Source organism: Mus musculus, chromosome 9 (assembly GCF_000001635.26).
Source record: "Mus musculus strain C57BL/6J chromosome 9, GRCm38.p6 C57BL/6J".
NCBI lineage: Eukaryota > Metazoa > Chordata > Mammalia > Rodentia > Muridae > Mus > Mus musculus.
Genome location: NC_000075.6, coordinates 95965727 through 95983400, shown reverse-complemented (window position 1 = coordinate 95983400; position 17674 = coordinate 95965727). Strand labels below are relative to the sequence as shown.

General features: G+C 37.3%; 1 protein-coding gene across 7 annotated transcripts in view; it reads right to left on the bottom strand.

Moving 5' to 3' along the window:
• Positions 1-17674, bottom strand: part of Xrn1 (5'-3' exoribonuclease 1) — a 103057-nt gene that overhangs the window by 74406 nt on the left and 10977 nt on the right. For all 7 annotated transcript variants that reach the window (XR_001778898.2, XM_006511154.4, XM_006511155.4 and 4 more), the window contains exons 3-14: positions 15592-15689; positions 14059-14168; positions 13844-13954; positions 12590-12672; positions 10035-10122; positions 9783-9951; positions 8938-9005; positions 8502-8639; positions 5805-5871; positions 5499-5604; positions 4177-4266; positions 1470-1626 (exon numbers count right to left, since the gene is read on the bottom strand). Coding sequence is in view for 6 of the 7 variants with exons in the window: in XM_006511154.4 (XP_006511217.1) it covers positions 1470-1626; positions 4177-4266; positions 5499-5604; positions 5805-5871; positions 8502-8639; positions 8938-9005; positions 9783-9951; positions 10035-10122; positions 12590-12672; positions 13844-13954; positions 14059-14168; positions 15592-15689 (1285 nt within the window). In the remaining variant the exon portion in view is untranslated. The remainder of the gene's footprint in view (positions 1-1469; positions 1627-4176; positions 4267-5498; positions 5605-5804; positions 5872-8501; positions 8640-8937; positions 9006-9782; positions 9952-10034; positions 10123-12589; positions 12673-13843; positions 13955-14058; positions 14169-15591; positions 15690-17674) is intronic.

The window sequence follows — 17674 nt, the reverse complement described above, 5'->3', positions numbered from 1 at the left end:
AGCTTCATGTAACTTCAGAGACCCTGTCTTGCTCTTGTTATATGAAATATGTGAATAAGAGGAAAGTCCTTCAATTTGTTAAATGAAATGATGCTTAAAAATGTACCTATATCGGGGCTGGTGAGATGGCACTGACTGCTCTTCCAAAGGTCCTGAGTTCAAATCCCAGAAACCACATGATGGCTCACAACCACCCATAATGAGATCTGATGCCCTCTTCTGGTGTGTCTGAAGTCAGCTACAGTGTACTTATGTATAATAATAAATAAATCTTAAAAAAAAAATCTATATCCTGAGGAACTACTGGTGATAATGATTCGTTGGAATTGTCCTCACTCTAATAGATGATTCAAGAGAACAGGAAGAAAAAAAAAAGAAGAAAAAAAGGAGAGAGAGAACAGGAATTCATCTTTAAATATGTAGATGAGGAGATGGCATTTTTACCTGTTTTAGGTTAATTTCTTCATGTAGAAATAAAGATGTACTTAAAGTGTTGAAAATGAATAAACTAGGTACTAAAAAGTCTATAGAGCTTGCATTAAAACAAAAAAAAAATCAATAAAATGTAGGGGCAATCTCCTGTGTTCTGTGTAGAAGCATCAGTAAAAAGCTAATGGCCAATAAGCCCAGGCAGGATTAGAAGATGGGACTTCTGGTTGGGAAAGAGTCAGGAGACATTACTGCCCCAACCAGGAAGAGGAGGAGACAGACAAAAGTAGCTGAGAAGAAGAAACCAGCCCTGAAGCTGAGCTTAGGTTAGAATAAATGGGATGTTAAGCTGAGAGTTAATGGGCAGCCAGCTAGCTTACAGCCTAGGCATTTATTAAAACGAAGCCTCTGAGTTGTGATTCAGGAACTAGAGTGCAGATGGAAAAGCACACAATTATAATCAAAAGTGAATGAATTAGCTGTCAAAGATTTGCTAAAATGGTGCATTAACTGAAAATAAAAATGGTGGTACATGTCTTTAATCCTAGCACTTGGCAGAAGGATATCTGAATTCAGGGCCAACTTGGTCTACAGAATAAATTCTAGGACAGCCAGGCTACACAGATAAATCGTTTTAAAAAATAAGCCAAAACCCAAAACCAAACAAAAAAGCTGAAAATAAATATTGTCTAAGATAAATAAAAATCTGTTTATTAAATTAATTTGGGTAGCAATGTTTCCAGGATTTTCCAGCAATGTTTATAGAAGAATTAAATACAAAAAAGTATATGAGGAGTTGGAGAGGTGGCTCAGTGGTTAGAAACCCTAGCTGTCTTCCCAGAACCTATGGGAGTTCCCAACCATAAAAAACTTCAGTTCCAAGGAATCTGGTGCTCTCATCTGGCTTCTGTGGGACCAGGGAAACATATGGTACATAGGTATTTACATACACAGTGGCAAAACACTCGTCACATAATATAAAAATAATCAAACCTTTCTAAAAAGAACATTAAGAAGAATCATTCAATTGTAAAACCTACCTGGTAGCATGTAGGAAGCAAATTTTTACTAGCCGATGGAAGTACAGCAAGCAGCTGCTCGAATGGCTTGAAGGGTTTTCCGAGTTCAAAATGGATTTTGAGTGTACTGATACTGCGGATATCAGATAGGAAGGGTGCGTAATGATAGGGATAGTACCTGTGGGGAACAATGAGTTTTCAACTGAAAACTTTATAGAAAAAGGCCAGAAATAAACATCTTCCTACATTTATTTAATAAAACATAGGAATAATTAAAAAACATTATCATCCATAATTCTATCACTTGAAAATAAGGAATTAGCAGTTTTGTAAAGTTTAGCTGACCTGATAGCAAGAACTATATATATGAAAAATATATATGTATATATGTATGTACATGATATATTCATATATATATTTATACACACACACATATGAGGAGGGGGCTTATATACAGGGTTTCACCTATGTAGCCAGGATTGGCCTCAAAATCACAACTTCATTAACTGTCTCCCCAGTGTGACTGTGCACTGGAATGTCCCTTTTTAACTCCCAAATGTGGAACATGAAACTTTCAATCAAAATGCTGGACAGTAATGGGGCAGTTAGGAAGTTTCAGTCAAATCACTTGAACAGAGACCTCTAAGCAAAGGGCTGGTACTCAGTATCCACTTGAGGACTGAGACCAGAGCCCTGCTCAGGCCCTAAAACAGAAGAACAGTAGGTCCGGGCTCATATGGCCATTATGAGCTGACTAAGAGCGTTTACCTTTGAATCAGCATACACATCACTGCATTTCTGATAAGCATGAAATCAGTCATCCATACACAGTTTATTATTATCTTCCCATCTTTAACTACAGACATGCTTTAGTAAGGCTTTGAACATAATATTTAAAACACTTCTATATTCTTTAGGTGTTTGAATCACTGGACACAAGGAGATGAGACTTGGGATATAGACAGAGGAAAAGAGGGAGAGAATAAAACAATTTTCAATGACATTTTATCAGTTTTGTATATGGGGATGTGCGTGCATGTGGAGGCCAGAGGACAACTTGTGGGCGTCAGCTCTCTCTGTTACATGGGTCCCAGTGATTGGACGCAGGCTGTAAGAACCTTCACCTGCTTAGCCAACTGGCCTGCTTAAGGCTTTCACGGTCCGTGATTAGGGCACATGGCTCAGACAGGGAAGCTTAGAAGGCAGAAGGGCATAGGGAATAGTGTACAATACACTCATGTCCTAAGCAGTAGGCTTGACCTGACTTTTGTACAATCTTGGGATGATTACTTAAGTTTTTTGACTTTAATTTCATTTGTAGCAAGAAAATAGTATTTACCTTGAGTATATGAAAATATGGCTTTGAAGTATCTGATTTTACTGATTGGCAATTAAACAGGAACAATTGGCATGTAGCCTTTAAAAAAAAAATCACAAATAAAAATCTTTTGATTTATATTATTCTTGAGAGAGCCTCTGAGAATGTGTTACACTTCCTGAGAATTTCTTTTCAGAGCTGGCTAGTAAGTGAATTAATACTTAATGCCCTATCATTTTGCATTGTTTTGAGCCCCTTGATGGTGCTGTGAAGACAAATTAAACGGCCATCACCACAGCAACCTCTACTCTGTGCTGCATTACAGTCTGGGTTGATTTTTGCTTCCTCCCTTTCTTCTTTTCTTTTACTTCCTTTCCATCTTCTTCTTTTTTTTTTTTGAGGCAAAATCTTGCTGTGCAGTATAGAAGACCTGAACTTGCAGTGACCCTCGCGCCTCGGCCTCTCAAGTGTGGGGCTACAGACACAAGCTGCCACGCCTGGATGTTATTGTTTTGTATTTTAGTGAATGGGCAGAGACATGCTCTCACTATTGTCATGACATGAAGTGTCACTCCCACAGTCCTCATGTACAGAAGCCCGGTTCCCACCTGGTGTGCGATCTGGGAGGTTCTAGAAACTAGGAGGTGGGATTAGTTAGATTTGGGTCACTGGGACAATGTCCTGAGGGGCTGTTTCTTGTCCCAGGCCTTCCTCTATCTTTCTCAATACTTCCTGGTCACACCGAGGTACCAACTTGGCTCCTCCATGCTCACACTGTCACTTGGCTAAGTTTCCCCATAGCCAAAAGAGAATGGAGCTGGTTGAGCATAAACTAAAGCCTGAAACCACGGTCAAATGATCTTTCTTCTTCTAAGTTGTCTTGTCAGGAAACTTGTGACAAAATCTGACGACTACAGGAAACACTAGGGAAATGGAGAATTATTACTAACACAAGCAAAGCCTTCCTTTCACCATTTCAGCCACACATTTAAGTAGTTCATTCTTTAGAAATTATTCCTCCTAAAGAGAACTAACTGTTCACGAGTACAGAAAAATGTAGACAATCTTGCAGACACTCTCACGTAACTATCACCCAGACTAAAAAACTACTGTTAAGACACTATTATTCATAATGGGTTCTTTAGCCTCATCCAAGTGCTTTATTGTAAGCTATATCCCCAGCCCATTTTGATACAGATTGATACAGAATTTTGCAACTTTAGATTAACAAAGAATAGGGCTATAAATATCTTTCTTAGTCAAAAGTCTTTAAAATATTTTCATGTAAAAAGACCATATTTAATTTAAACTTGACTGTATAAATGTGTGAAGGTTAAGTAGAAATAAAAGGAATGAGATATATAAATGAGACTCTACTAGTAGAAACCATATAAAATGAGATGTCTTTACCAGCTCCAGGACTGGACTCCATGATAGTAATAGTGTAAGATCCACTGTATAGCCTGAACATAACAGGCAGCCTGATTAGCCAGAAACTCACTGAAACAGAAAGAGGCATTTTCATTACAATGTTGCTCTCTGGAGATAGACCAATGCCTTCAGTGCATTTTTAATACCTAAAAAATGATAAACAGAAAAATTCCAATTTCTTTACAATTCCATCTTGTCATATAAAAGGCTGCTTTACCATTTTTCTAAACCAACTTTCAACATAGTTAATCCTGCTGTGTGTACTTAAGTCATCAGTTTGTCATATTTTTGCCTTAGTGTTTGGAGTCATCGAATAAACTTTCTACAAAGTGGTACCATCACTCAATTAATATGACTGAGAATAAACACAGGAGTTCTTAGAAACCTCACAACAGCATTTACAACAACTTTTAAAAAGTGTTATATATTCTGAACAAGATTCCCTTCTAGTCCCCTTTCTCAAAAGCCAAATGTCATTATTAAGATTTGGGTTAAACAAATCTTCAAATCACCACAACAAAACAAGCCATAGTTTAAAGTAAAATATTAGAAATTTTTTATCTTTGTATTTCCAGTAAGAATACTTATATCTTTAAAGTGCCTTATTATTATTAACTTGTTTATTTATGTGCGTGTATGCATGCCATGGTACTTGCTTGTGAGGAAGTCATGAGATAACTTTTCAGAAGTTGGTTTGCTAGAAAGCTGGATAATGAAGAAAACCATTCTTATCACCCTCTAGCAATTGCTAGCTGTTTTTTCAGGCACTGTAGAGATGAGGTTGTGCTATCTTGCCCAGTGAATTTCTGAGTTCCAGTGAGCCTGTTGCTTTAGCTTCCCAAATAGCTCAAACTAACCACACATGACCAACCCAAAGTTAGTCTTTGTTTACCCAGTTTAAAAAGAATGATCAGCATCTTCCCGAGTTGCTGGGAACTTTCTGCAGTCACCGTTTAATGGTGGTGCAGATTCTGGAGATGAGGAGAGGAGAGATGAGGAGCCAGAGACTTAGTGAGCCCCCCCTTTCTTGCTATGGAGCTGAGCTGTGCGTTTACGTAGATGCTAGGGATGAGGACATGGGTCTTCAGGTAGTGTGGCAAATGGTACCCCATTAAGCTATCTCCCAATTTCATCTATTCAGCAAGTTTTATCATAGCAATAGATGCCAGAATTACTATCATAAAATGCATTTTAAATTTATGAAACCAATAAATCTCATACTACATTAAAATCATGTTGTTTTCTGAAGAACTTCAAAATCTACTTTTTCTATTTCAAAATGAAAGTCATCCAAAGCATACTCAGATACTACATCGACGCCCATCTTCGTCATGTAGTATGTTCTCTTATATTGTCTAAATTCAGTTTCAAACAGATCATCATCTTCAGTCTCATCCTCAAAATTATCTGTGAAAAAAACCAGAAAGATGTGAGCGATAATCATGAGTATTGTTTTCCACCTCGTGCTGTGGTGCATGCATATCAAAGCTGATGGCTACAGAGTAGGAATCTACCCAGCTCCCCACTGCTGGGTTAGTACTAATGAAGGAAAGGTAAGACAGCTATTATGTCTCCCGAATATTCCAAAACACACAGTTCGGACTCACCTCTAGAAGCTACTCCTTCACCTTCACTTTTGTCTAATGCAGCCCAACTTAAAGAATTTTCCTGACCCTATAAAAAATAATAAATCATTATTAGATGAACAGTAAGATAAGTTTCCAAGTCAGATGTATAAAAGGGAGATTAGAAAAATACTAACTATAGCTGAAAATGATCTTTAAAGGATACTCTGTAGCGGTTTGCTTTAAAAATAAGATTAAAAACAAAAACTGAAACAGGATGTTCTTGGTTATTAATTGCTTTCTAAAGTCACACATCTTTATTATATAGAACTCAGATATATAATAAGTGATTTTCATTAAATTTAAAAAGTATATTGAATTATATGTATGAAGATCAAGAGTATCTAAACATTAATTACAATACAAACAAAAATGAAATAATCTTATCATTCTTAAGACTGTTATTGTTCAACCTACTACATCTTTCATTTTCTGCCCAACTTTTTTTTTAAAATTATATTTTATGATCTTAACCCTTTCTCTCTTGTTTTTGATTGTCTAGCTATTGGTAGTGTCGCCCATAAGCGTTTCTTCATGTAACTGTGGCCTCTAAGAGCTTTATGCTCATGGGTCATAGGTGCATGTGTCTCTGATGTAACTCACACATTCCTCAAAGACTGGAGAAGGTTAAAGACTGAGCTAAAGTAGAGGAGCTAAGGAGCTAGGAGTTAGTAACATGTAGGTTTTGTGAATCCAGGTTCCCTTTAAAGTTTCTTCTTTCCTTTTCCTTTCTTTCTATTTGAGACAGCCTTACTGTGCAGTCCATGCCTGCCCTGAAAGTCAAGATCACCAAGTCTCTGCATTTCAAGTAGTTCCCCTGCACTCAGTACAAAGCTTGCTTTCTTAGGAGAAACGTATGTGGTAAAACAAGACTGATTACTGCTCAGTTCCTAACATTCACAAACGTTAGGCTGGAGAGATGGCTTGCTGGGTAAAGCACCTGATGCCAAATATGAGGGCTGGAGTTAGAGGTCCAGCACCCATAGAATAGAAAGCCAGACAGCTGTGGCAGCAGCTTAGAATCTCAGTCAACACTTGTGAGGCAGACATGGGGAACACCCTGAGTAAGGAGGCTAGCAAACTAGCTAGAAATCGTTTACCTGCTTTAATACATAAAGCGAAGAGCAACTGAAGGTGACAACTTCAGGCCTCCACATACACCTCGATAGGTACACATGCACTCACACATACAAATACACACATACACCACACACACAAATGTGAAAAACAGGAAAAAAATTATGAAATAGAAAACTGCCAGAGAAAAATCAGGATATTTACATTTCTTAGGGGAAAACTTATTAGTTTTTATTTTTCATTATTTTATTAATTATTATTATTAATCTTGAACCTAAATAGAGTCAGGTTCCAATCATTATTGACAGGTTCAAGAAAATTTTGAGGTTTCTTTTACAAACTAACACAAACAAGACTGTTTAATTAATTAGAGATGTTCTTTAGAACACTAGAATAGTCTATCAATCATTATTAAGCAGAAACATTTACTAGATATTGTACTATTTTTAAAATAAATCTTTTATATATTCTTATTTAATGTGTATGAACGTTCGGTCTGCATGTATGCAAGTGTACTGTATGCATGCCTGAAGCCTGTGGAGGCCAGAAGAGGGTGCTGGATCCCTTAGAATTGGAGTTACAGATGGTTATAAGCCATCTTATGTGTAATGGGAATCAAACCTGAGTCCTCTGCAAGAGTAGCAAGTGCTCTTAACCACTGAGCCATTTCCTCAGCTCCTAGAGATTAACTACTAATTATTCTTAATCAGTCTGCTGCTGGCATAGTGGTCTCATAGGCGATCAGGAGTACATGGCCAGCCTAGACTACATGAGAACTGGCCTTTTTCTTTTTCTTTTTTTAAAAAAATATTTATTTATTTATTTATTTAATGAATGAATGTATGTGAGTACACTGTAGCTGTCTTCAGACACACCAGAAGAGGGCATCAGATCCCAGTACAGATGCTTGTGAGCCTCCATGTGGGTATTGGGAATTGAACTCAGGATCTGTGGAAGAACAGTCAGTGTTCTTAACCGCTGAACCATCTCTCCAGCCCCTAGACCAGGTCTTGAATAAAAAAGCAAACAAACTCCTAAGGCCTCAAATAAGTATAAACTAGCTCTGCTGTTTTCAAATGGCACAACTTAAATAATTTCTTTTAAAAGTTAACTTATTCACTTCTTTAAACATTTTTTTTTATCTTATATGTATTCAAGTGTTTGTCTGAATGTCTGTATGCACACTACACACACACAGAGGCCAGAAGAGGGTGGTGGAGATACTGTAAGCTGCCATGTGGAGACTGGGAAGTGCTCTGGACTTCTGAGCTCTCTCTCCTGACCTACGTACTGGCTTCTCAATAGAGGAACCATATCACTAGTCCTTAAAGGTGAAAATCAAAACTCATTTTCCCTTAGATACATACTTATGATATGAGAGAAACACAGAGAGTCAGAAACCAAAATTTTAGATGTTCAGGGGCAAGAAATGAAAATGAAACAAGCCCCTGAAACCTAAGGAAAATGAAGAACAAGAAATATTAGTTTTACTGCTACAGTTAAAAAAAAACAAAAACAAAAACAAACAAAAACAAACAAACAAACAGGAAAAGGAAAAAAAGGAAGAAAAAGAGAAAAAGAGCCCTGAAGCTGATGGCTCACCTTCGGTTTTCTCTTCTCCTTGCAGTTCTTTGCCTCTTCTGCTGCTGCACCTGCTGCCTCATTGAGATACTTGTTACCAACTTTGCTTTCAAACCACTTGAGGTCCACAAAAACTTCACTGAAGTGTTCTCGATCAAACTGAACAAAAATCAATTTTAAAATGATTTAAATATGTCTAAAGGAATATAAACTAAATTTCTAACAGAAACTATTTCTGGGTTATAGTTTATTGAAGAATGTTCGTTTATATACACACATAATATCACTAAGTCTGGACACTGAACATAAGTAACTAATAACGAAATAGCTCAAGTGAAATGATACAGAATGAACAATCAGAACAATGCTACAAAACTGTCTTTTCTGGTATTAACTAAATAGTTAATGACCATTTACAGCGACCCTAGGTAGGAAAATAAACCTTGTAGTTACTTACATCTGATAGTTTCACAAGGTATCTCTCAAATCGAGGTAAGTTGAGATGTCCACTTTCATTAATATAACCTAAAATGAACCAAATCTAAACTTGTAGTATAAACTGGCATTATTTTCTAAACAGCTCTATAAAATTCTTTCCACAAACTGCTGAATAATTCTAGTGAAGAAAACCCTCTAATTGCTTTGCTACCTATAAACCAGCTTTAGTTTCTATAACCTTTAGATTACTGTATTTTAGGCACTGAAGTAAAATATTGGAAATTCAGGTTATATAATAATAAGGCTTCCACATTTCCAACCATTAACAACGCTATATGTATTACAGTCTGAGTATTCAACTTGACATATTCATATAAGAAAAGCTGTAGCTGGCTAAGTGGCACACACCTGTATCCTATCCTTTGGGAGGCTATGGCAGGATGGATTTGAGTTTGAGGCCAGCCCAGGAATACATAGTAAGACTTCACCTCAAAAAGAAAAGGCAAGCAAAGGAATAACTTCCTGTAACTTAGAGAATATTTTTGCCAGTTTCCTTTCTTAACTGTTTGGTTTATATTAATTACTTCGTGTATATTTAAAACAATCAGATTTCTCTAATGAATTATGAATTAATGAAGTGAACCCAATGAGGCTGCTGGTTTTCTTAAGGAGTTAACGGAGAGGCTAGTTGCTTAACGAGTGAGGTTGGTCACCTGGAGTCAGCTTCTTTAGCATCCACTGAAAATGACAATCTCAGTGCCTACCACTTAGACTGAAAGAAACACACAGTGGTTTCCTAATATAGCCACACATGCAGCACTCTAATAAATGGAGGGCACTCAATTACCAGTAAGGTGGTCTTACCTCCAAGTTCTGGCAGGATAGCAATATATGTTCCATAAAGAAGAGGCAGCGCATCATGATTAATATGTAAATGAGGTAGATGAGGGATAAAATCATTGCCAACAAGAAATCCCATCAAAATCCAATCATCTATAATTTTTTCAATATCATATTTAAATGTGATCTTTTCCTATAGCAAAATGGAGAACAGAGTGAAATCCTATAGAAATTTCTGTATGTAAAATAATAGTTCATGGCTATATTAACACTTACCTTTAATGCTGAAAATTCATAATCAATATACTCTCTCATTAAAGACAAGTGTAGGAGGTGAAATGTCGTTTCTTCTGGTGCACATACCCTGTAGTTAGTCAAGTGATCAAAACAGAGTTGTTCAACTTCAAAGATGCAGCAATGGTTAAGTAAAAATGATCACTAACAGATAATTCTTATCTTTAAAGCAGTAATTTATACATAATTATATGAGAATGCTATCCTAATGGATGAAGCATGCTAAAGTAACATTGATAGGCTTACATTACAAGTTTGGTGAACAGACTCAGAACTCATAAGGGCTAAATAAAATATAGAATACATATAAGAAACTAGCTGGTCATTGTGGAAAGTGTACAAATTAGTGAGTGTGTGTATGCATGTATGTGTGTATGTGCACTTTCAAATATAGTTTATCTCCTGCATTGGGCAGGACTCTATATTGGCTTATACTCCAAATTTAGCAATAAAGAAGAATATTAAAAGACTGTGTTATATTTAAATAGATAAGATATAAGCATGATTTATGGCAAGAATGTGAGGGCAGTACAACATAAGAATACCAACATCATATAGTACATGAGTAGAATGAAGGGGGAAATTTTCCACAATCATTTTGCAGAAAAGCATTTAACACTGTTAAATCCTCTCCCATGATCACACCTGAAATGCAAGTACTCAGGAAGCAGAGGCATACGGATAACGAGTTTGAGGCCAGCCTGGTCTACAGTAAGAGAGTGTTCTGGGCTAGTTTGGCTTAGAGAAAGAAACAGTGTCACACTTAGAGAGAGTGGGCTGGCAAGAAGCTCAGTGGGCAAGGATGCTTGCCATTAGGTCTGACAGCATGAGCTTGATCCCCAGAGCCCACAGGGCAGAAGGAGAGTGCCTACTGCAGGCTCTCCTCACCGTCACACATGCCACAGCACCGCATGCGTGCTCCATTTGTCCTCGCTCGCTCTCTCTGTCTCTCTCTCTCTCTCTCTGTCTCTCTCTCTCTCTGTCTCGCACTCTCTGTCTCTCAAGTACACATACATTGTACAAGATAGTCTGAAAATAGAGAAAGGAAAGAAGCTAAAGTGATAATTTCCTTAATATGACAAAGGACATTTATGAAAACACACAATTAACATTATAGAGTGAAAAATGACACCTAAGACCAGGAATAAGACAAGGATACCTACTTTACCACAGCTACTCAACACACCATAGCTATTCAACACTGTTCTTTAACTCCTAGCCAGGGCAATGAGGCAGGAAAGATAAAGAAATGGAATTAAAATTTGAAAGGGATAAATACAACTTTATCTGTTTTCAGATGGTGTGATTCTACATACAGAAAACTCCAGAGTTTACATAGAAGGAGCACATGTACAGGGAACAAGATAGGCAGCGTTTCTGTATACCATCAAAGGACCAACCAAAAGAGAGTTAAGAAACTTATTCCAGGGCTGGGGAGATGGCTCAGAGGTAAGAACACTGGCTGTTCTTCCAGAGGACCTGGGTTCAGCTCCCAGAACCCACATGGCAGTTCACAACCATCTGTAATTCTAGTTAGGATGGCTGACATCCTCTTTTAGCCTTGGTGGGTACCACACATGCATGTGGTGCATATACATATATGCAAGCAAAACACTCATGCACATAAAATAAACCTGAAAAAACATGATTCCATATACAAATAACACCCTGGAATAGTTAAATACTTTGGAATAAACTTAACCTAAGAGCTATACCAGGGAAACTATAAAATAAAGAAAATAAAAGACACAAAACATGTGCTAATGGATTGGAAGACTATTTCAATATCAAAATATTTTAAAAGACCTACAGATTTATTAAATCTTTCTTAAAACTATCCCTATCAAAAACCCCAATGATGTTTTCACAAGAAAACAGGAAAATGCCCCCCAAAATTTCATGCTTTTCTGAGACCCAAAATATGCAAAAGAATCTTGAAAAAGAATGAAGTTGGGGTTTCACCCTTGATTTCAATGTTAACTACACTATAATCTCTATGAATACACCAGAAATGATACAAAGACAGGTATATTTGATCAAGAAATAAAATAGAAAATACAAGCAATAAAACTCATACATGAGCAACGATTCTCAACTAGGAACTAATATCCTCAATAGGGAAGAGCAGTTTTCTCAACAGTAGTGACAGGAAAGCTGAGTTTCCACACAAAGGCTAGGCCTGGATTAGCTACCTAGGTTAAGACCACAGAACCCAAGTGTAGCTCAGCAGCCGGGGGCTCACCTTGGGGCCCAGCCCAGTCCTGCCAAAATAACCCAAGCTCTAAACAGAAAAAACAAAAACAAACCTCTTTACAAACTTCTGGAATAAAAAATAGGGGTAATGTTTATGACATTAGATTGGCAGTGTCTTCTTGGATATTACAGACACAAAAAGCAGAGGCAATAAAAGACAAAGACAAACTGTACTACATCAAAACAGGCACCTGGAGATTAATAGAGAGCATCTGCAGAACCCCGGTGCTAAGGGACTACCAGCCATGCTTTGTCTTTGTTCATTCTTCCAACATCTAACTTACCTTTGTGTTTTTTTTCCACCAAACCGAACTTCTTCTCTTAAGAGAGAAAAATGTGCCTCGTGACTTGTTAATCCAAGCATGATCTGTCGAAAAATAATTACAAAATATTACTACTCTACCTTTGCTTATACCATTAAGTTTACAAAAGCAGTTTAATAAAATTTCTATGCAGGGAATAATTTAAAAGTCAACATGTGAAAATCAGATTCAGTTGTCCCATTGGCAGGTCCTTACGGAATCGGGCTAGATACTAAGTGGCCACTGGTGTACCACGTGCTTCGTAGTCGACACGTGGCCTGTACTCCTCCTCTCCAAAGCACAGAACCGTCTCAGGATTTTTACATCCCTACCTCTTCAAAGGAGAAATGAGAAGCACCGACCTTTCCATGCTGGATGCTTAGAGGTCACAGTAACATTAATATGAAAATATGTTCCAAAACAGAAAGGGGTACTTTAATTTCTTCATATATCCTACTCCCTCAAAGAATCCAAAAGCCTACTCAAGCATGGGAGCCAACTGCAATACACAGTTTGTTTGCTTTAAATTCTTTTTTTTTTTTTTTTTTTTTGGTTTTTCGAGACAGGGTTTCTCTGTGTAGCAGCACTTGGAGGCAGAGGCAGGCGGATCTCTGAGTTTGAGGTCAACCTGGTCTACAAAGTGAGTTCCAGGACAGCCAGGGCTACACAGAGAAACCCTGTCTCAAAAAAACCCCCAAACCAAACCAACCCAAAACAAAAACAAAAACTCCCAAGCACCCCCCCCCCTCCTCAAAAAATAACCAAAAAAACCTTAAGGAAAGAGTACAAAGACTGTCATCATAGTAGCTTGCTTATTTAGTTTTTAGTCAGTATGAAAACTGACGGGGGCAGGATTATGAGGGCAGCTCATCACCATTCCTAAGCTCAGCTCCATGGCATCTGATGTCCCCGGCCCAGGCACCAGGCACACCTGTGGTGCTCACACATGCAGGGAAATGCTCATATAATTCATGGACCTGTAAGTTAGGACAGCGTTTTGCATAGAACTAGGATTACTCAGCTCTGTTGGACTATACCAAGATCAGTCATCCATAATCTATGACAAACAAACTAAACTCACTCTGTAGACCAGGCTGGCTTCGAACTCAGAACTTAGATAATGGCAACTGTAGCAATTGCTGCCTTTGTAATTATTGCTACAGTCAGTAAAAGCCCATCTCTTCAGTATTTAGCTTTATGACACAAACTTATAATGATAGTACGTGTTATACCTACCAAGTCAGCATCTAAGCCATAAAGACAATGTCTGGTGTTTGGATCATGATCTGGCTTTGCTTTCTCGGATCTGATAAATTCCATGATTTTATGCTCTCCTTCTCCAGGAGTCTAAACATAATATTTAAAAAAGAAGGTGGTAATATGCTATGCTTCAAAGTATTAAATAAACTTAAAAAAATTCTTTAAATAAATAAATAAATAAAGATGATAACCTCATGGCCTGAGAAGTAGATGGTAACACCTTGCCATGATTTGTCTGTGGAAATTTTCATATTTACAAAATACTTCAGATGTTCATGCAATCTGGCCATGAATTCAGTCCCTATAAGTAAAAAGTTTTAAAAGGTTAATCTGAGAAAGAGATAAAAGTAACAAAAACAGTTAAGTTACCACTAACAATATATAATCAGGAATCTTAGGAGGCCAACGTTTTCTTGCTTATCTTCCAGTGCTTCAAATGTCACCAGTCAGTGCCACAAAGGTAAAGTCATGAATTTTACACCATCTACAGACTGCACTTTAAGTATTTACCTAAAAAAAGTTTGGATTCTAATAAACTCCAATTTTCTACATTTCTTCTTGATTGCTAAGCATATTATTAATTTTTACTTATATCAGTGTATGATATGTAATATGTGAAGTAAGTGTTTGCATGCCACAACACATATGTGGAGGCTAGAGGACAGTTTTTGGTAGTTTGTTTTATCCACTGACCATGGCGTTCTGGACTTTGAACTCAGGTCAGCTTATGTGGCAAATGATTTTACCCACTGAATATCTTGAAGAATTTTAAGACATAAAGTTTTAATCAGATTACCAATATTAACTATTATTGTTCATGTATATTATTAATAACTAATATTGCTTTCATTTTTAAGACAGGGTTTGTAGTCCAGATTAGTCTTGATCTCACTGAGTCAAGGATAACCCTAAACTTCCCAGTCCTGGAATTACAGGCACGCACAGTCACATCTGATTTACACTGTGCTAGGGATTGAACCCAGGATCTGATGCGTATGAAAGCAGCACAGACTCTACCAAATCAAACTGTCCTCCCCTCCAGCTAACACCTGTGTGTGTGTTTATATACAAGTTCATGCAGAAGCAGGTGCTTATGTAGAGCCCAAAGGATAGCTTGTGTTCGGTTCTTCCTCAAATACAATCTACCTTGTTTTTCTTTTTAAATCTTTGGCCAGGGTTTCTATGTATCTCTGCCTCCCTGGAACTTGTTATGTAGATCACGCTGGTCTCAAACTCACAGAGATCCTTTTACCTCTGCCCCCCAAGTACTGGAATTAAAGGCACACGCTACCATGTACAGTCACCTTGTCTCTTGAGACACAGGTTCTCACTGAACCTGGGACTCAATTAGTAGGCAAACCAGGTTGACTAGTGAGCCTCAGGGGTCCTTCCTATTCATCTCCCCAGCACTAAGATTACAAGTGTGCACCACCACACCAAGTTTCTTATATGTGTGCTGGGGATTGAACTCACGATGACAAGCACTCTACTGAACTGAGCTATAACTAATGACTGCTACGCTTTAAGTTTTAAAACATTTATTTTATGTATATAATAATTGCCTACACATATGTATGTGCACCATGTCCATGCAGTTCTCTTTAAGGCAAAATGAGTACACAAATAGGGAAATATGGCCAGTGAAATTCCAAGGACAAACAGTGTAAAATCAGAAATACATTAGAAAAAAGTTCAATTTCTATCTTACATCTCAGTCAGTTTACCTGGCGTAATACAGTTGGAATCGAATCTGGCTTCTGTAGGAAGTGTTTCTCCCTTTTCTATTGCTTTTTTAATTTTGTCTTCTGCCTCCTTGGCTGACCTTAAAAGTCAAAGAGAAAAAATATCTTACATTTTCTACAAAATAAACACTTTTACACAAGCCATTTGGAAACTTTTACAAATAAAACACTAAGTTGTCAACCTTTTGGTTCAAAACTTTAATTTTTTTTCTTTTTGAGACAGGTTTCTCTCTGTAGCCTTGGCTATCCTAGAACTAGATCTGTAGACCAGGCTGGCCTCGAATTTACAGAGATTAGCCTACCTCTGTCTCCTCAGTGCTGGGATTAAAACTGCACCACCATGCCAGGTAAATTTTTAAAAATAATTATAATAAAAATGAATAGGCCCAGGTATTCTTTGCTTTTATTTACAGAATTGAAGTTTTTCTTTTTTAATGTGAAGACTATAGAAGCTGGACCTTACAACAGTAAAGAGCACACAAATCATTACAAAACATAAATATATAGCTAATTTATTCCAGAAACAAGATCAGAGGCTTTGAGCGTCAACTGTGTTTACCATATTTAACTATATCATTTAATGATTTTAATATTTTATTAATCATCAGTGATATGAGAATACAAAAATATAACAAAAATAACTCCAGGTTTTAAAGATGATACTCTACATGGAGGGAATAACAAATAGCTATGTTTTATCTAGCTGCAATATAGAAAAGATTATAATGATAAGTAAAGACAATAACAGCATATTCTGAGAGACTAGATTTTAAAAAGATGATGAAAACATGTATAAATAGGTTGCAGATGTGAGGACTAAAGACACAAGGAGTCCAAATTACTCTTGGACTTTGAGTAGGGCAGCTCATCACACAGTATGGCAGCAAAAAAATTTTTTTAAAAAGGCTGCTTTGAGGAAGTTGAATTCAGTTCTGAGCATGGCGAGCCTTCTAGTATCTAGGTGATCCTAAAGGAGGCATTCCGCAAGCATTTCAATACAAAGGAACTTGGGAGTGAGAAAAACATTATAAAGACAAATCTGAGGGTCATTAGCATAGACACATATCAACATCATTAGATGTGATCACTTAGGGCTCAGGACATAGACTCAAAGAAGTAATTTATCATTGTTTTTATTTTATTTATTTTTTTATTTATTTACTTATTTATTTATTTTTGAGACAGGGTTTCTTTGGCTAACAGCCCTGGCTGTCCTAGAACTTCCTTTGTAGATCAGGCTTGCCTCAAACATAGAGACCTCCCCTGTCTCTGCCTCCAGAGTGCTAGGATTAAAGGCACGTCACACCAAACCTGGCTCTCAAGGGAGAAAATTTCATGATAACTTAAGAAAAAAGAAGTAGAGAAAGGAAAGATGATAGCACTGAACATGGCACAAGCAGAGCAAACTACATGGAGAAACTCTAGAAGGAAAGGATGAGTGCTGCTAATTACTGTGAGTGGAGGAAGCAATGCAGACTTAGTCTTTGGATTAGGACATAAGTCTGAGCTCTTGTAAGGAAATTTTAGTGGCACAGTATGGATAAAACCAGAGGGAAGATTCAGAGCTAAGACATTAAGCATTAAAAAGTATGAAGCTGCTGGGGGACTTTCTAGGAAACATGGGACTCTTGGTGACAGCCTAACATTTAATATATGTTTGCGGTATTTACAATGGACTAGTCCTCAATCCCTAGCTAGTATTCTTCTATACTTCTGATACTGAAAAGGTTATGAAATTAAAAATACATAGAGCTGCCAGGCTTTTCCGCAGTTCGGTTTCAGGAAATGAGTTGATTTTTGTTAGTTAGATGCCTCAGTATAACTTTGGGAAGGAAGTCTGATAATAATATCAATGTGATAGTTGAGGCTCTAGGGCTGCTAGGGGTGAGGGCTCAGCAATAGAAGAAGAATGATGGGAGGAAAGCTCCGTACTTAGTAACACTGCAGGTACTACGAAGCAATAAGAAGGGTATCTATTTTGTCTAATAGGAGACAAAGCTAAGATGCACTTTTACCTCCTAGTGGCTGAACTCTATGTAGACCAAGCTGACCTTGAACTCATGGA